Source organism: Temnothorax curvispinosus, unplaced genomic scaffold, assembly GCF_003070985.1.
Source record: "Temnothorax curvispinosus isolate PA1 unplaced genomic scaffold, ASM307098v1 QBEX01009645.1, whole genome shotgun sequence".
NCBI lineage: Eukaryota > Metazoa > Arthropoda > Insecta > Hymenoptera > Formicidae > Temnothorax > Temnothorax curvispinosus.
In genome coordinates, this window is record NW_020219425.1 from 1 (window position 1) to 3,417 (window position 3,417).

At 36.0% G+C, this 3,417-nt stretch overlaps 1 protein-coding gene across 1 annotated transcript; it reads left to right on the forward strand.

Moving 5' to 3' along the window:
- Positions 1–1,953: 1,953 nt before the first annotated feature.
- LOC112459221 (myo-inositol 2-dehydrogenase-like) lies at positions 1,954–3,411 on the forward strand (the record flags this gene model as incomplete). Its single annotated transcript, XM_025023240.1, has 3 exons — positions 1,954–2,106; positions 2,531–2,776; positions 3,030–3,411. Coding segments are annotated over exons 1-3 (711 nt in total), but the record flags the coding sequence as incomplete, so codon positions are not given.
- Between the last annotated feature and the right edge of the window lie 6 nt (positions 3,412–3,417).

Genomic DNA, 3,417 nt, shown 5'->3' on the forward strand with positions numbered 1-3,417 from the left:
TGTACCAAATACCTTGTCAAAAAAAAATAGCAGTATAAAATCGACATAATCTGTAAGTTGGATACACACTGCGTAGGAAATGTTTCTTCATAACTGCTATCGTGTAACAAATATCTTACTTAAAAAATGGAAAATCTTTTTATTCGACTTTCATTATTCAATTATCCTTTTTTTTTTAAGTCATCAGTATTTTTTCGGTAAATAATGAGAAACTGAGTTTGAGCTGAGTCCAACATCAAATTCAAGTCTCTGAAACATTATCAAGCCATAAAGTCGATGTTCTAGCGCAAAAAGATTCTGTCTATCCCATTTCGTGCTCGATTTATTTAGAGTCTATTAATACTAGATATATACATTTGTTCATATTCACCGTGTAAATGAAAAAACTACAAAAAATACCGCGAAAGATACATGCATCGAGAGGTGTGTAGAAAAATCTTATCGCTTATTTATGCTGACTCTCACGGTCGTACGTTCGCGCTTACCGTTTCTACGGGACCATGCGTTCAATTGTGCTCTTCGCGTTCCTGGCGAACGCCAACCTGATGAGCAAACGCAGGTAAGAGAACACCGAGTTAGATCGCGATTTCGCATGGTGACCCGTTAATCGGACGATAAAGGAGTTTTTGTCGAAAACGAGGCACACTAAAACATAAAATAAAATTACTTTAACTATTTATTTAAAGTGCTTAAATTTAAAAGCAAAAATTAAGGCGCATGACTTGCAACTTTTTACAATCCACTATTTTGATTCCAAAGATACGATATATGTGTAACATGCGATTTATCGATAACCCCTTGTCCTTCCTAATGATATTGCATATGGAAATTTACAAGTTGTTTATCGACAATATTAACTCGTATACATAATCTTAGCTTTTATAACAGCTATTTCTGTTTTAAAGGCCACACTGGAAAACAATTAGAAGTACGTCTAATTGTTATAAGGCGCAGTTTTTACGGTTCCTCCTAAAATTATAATCAACAAATGGCTAGCGTAATTACAGAGATAAGGTCCTTCGTTCAATACATGTCATCGGGTCACTGTGATAACGATTTGAACAAATACAGCGGCATCGCTCGATAATTATGCAGAATTACGAACGTAATTGCATAATCTTATAGAAATACATTACGTAAATATATCTCGTAGCTAAATCAAGTCTGTTTTATGATTAAACCGTCAGCACAGTCGACCATGCTGGAAACATTTTAAAGTCTTCTTTGTCATCATTTTACTTCGTTTTCGTCTCTCTGTCTCTCTTTGTCTCGCTTTCTGGACGAGTGCATCGCAGCACTTCTCTCATTGTGGCTTGTGAATAAGTTTAATGAACGGATAGAACCATCTGGAAGCTTTTCTAGCAGTCAAGCATCGGTTAAATGACGTTTTTGTAGCAGCGAAGCACATTAATAATTAGTAAAAATGTATTTTAAGATGCCAACAAGCCTTCTTTTTATACATTTGGAACAATCGAATTAAACTGTTTTAATTCCAACTTTATTTTTTTTTTACATGTGTTTAGTGCGAGAAACACATCACCTGTTAACAAAAAAATCACATAATAAAGATTAGATATTTCAATTAATTATTCAATAATTCATATAGCCAGAAACTTTTATACTCATCTCTTTATATTAGAAATCTCTTTTTATTAAGAAGATTGTTAGGATATGTTATGTTATTTGCTATTAAGAATAAAAATAAAAACGATGAAGATATTTAGAGAATCAAAGAGGAATTTAGACAATCCTTATCGGCTAGAAACGATAATTCTGTTTAGTAGAAATCCTTTTAAAATTTATATCGTTATGCATTGCCGACTAGCAATAATACGTTTTTTAAGAGATTAGAAAATTTATCTTTTATCTATTTCCAAACGATATTCGTCACAGTAAACAGCCCCCACTTCCGTTCGTCTCTACATATATAAGAAGCTATTATCGAAGCATCGTTGGCCATAAACCGGTCTTTCGGTCGCAACAGATTTCGGGATAATCGAAGTAAATACAATTCGTAATAACAATGGCAACTGTGAAGTTCAAAGAGACGTCTCCATACCTCAAGCCGAAGAGTTCACCACCTGCGGAAGATTATATCTATAGCAAGTGAGTAATTCATTCTCGTACCATCGCGCAAGAGTATTTAAGTTCGCACTGATACATCATGAATACTCAATTATATAAGATCCTTTCGACGAAAAAATCTCCGAAGAACGCGTTTACTTTCACGTTCCTAAAATTATATTGCTACAATTTCATTTGCAACTTTAATTTAAAGCCGACACGACGAGCGAGGTGGATGTACGTTTGATAAAATTCTGGTCCCCTGAAATGGAAATTATCTATTAATCGTAATGAACTAATTTTATTCGTTTATCCCGTCTGATTCGTGATCTTGGCAATTGAGCTTGTAAATGACTTTTACATATGTGAGCGCCACAATTAACGCGGTTTTTTACTTTCGCCTTTGAGGGCGAAAATATATTCAAGCTATCTTTGAGTCTTGTACTAAGAGAAAGATCTTTCGTAGATATATAGAAGACCTCACCCTGAAGACAGACAACCGGGAGGAACCTATAGTTAAATTGGCTCTGTTCGGTGTGGGTCACGCCGGGACGATACATATATCGAATATAATTTCTAATACACGTGTCCAACTTTTATACATTGTTGAGGATCTCGAGAGCAAGTGGGAAAATGTGCGAAAGTACTGGCGTTTGGACAACGTTACTTTCCTAAATAGCAAGCAATCTGACAAGATATTCAAAGACCCCAAGTAAGTGGCTGTATGAAAATGAAAAAGCGCTACCGATACGATAATCAAGCTAAAAGTTAAATAAATTTAAAAGTAGAGTTAAAGTTAAATTAAAAGTTAAGCATAATAAATTATGTGCTATAATATGGACTTATATCTATAATGTAAATTATGTATTATAAATTATATCAATATAGATTACATTTGCGTCTACAAGGCAAATTCATATCTATATAAGCAAACATATAATTCTCGCTTTTCATGATTCGTAAAGCGTTAACGCGGTCATCGTGGCGTCGCCGGCTTACACGCACAAGGATATCGTTATTAAAGCTCTGGAAGCGAAGAAGGCGGTCTTCTGCGAGAAGCCTATAGCGGAGAATATCTCGGACACCGCCAAAGTCTACGAAACAGCCAAGAAAGCCGGTAAACCGCTGTTTTGCGCGTTCCAACGGCGATTCGATCCGAGCTACTCGAACGTGCGAGACCGTGTTCACAACGGGGAAGTCGGACACGTTCATACAATTAAATCGGTCTCTCGTGATTCTCCCCTGCTCCCTTTAGAGTACTTGAAAACTTGCAGCGGGATCTTCCACGACACCATGATCCACGATATCGATGTAGTTACCTGGGTTATCGGGGAATACCCAGACAAGGTGCGA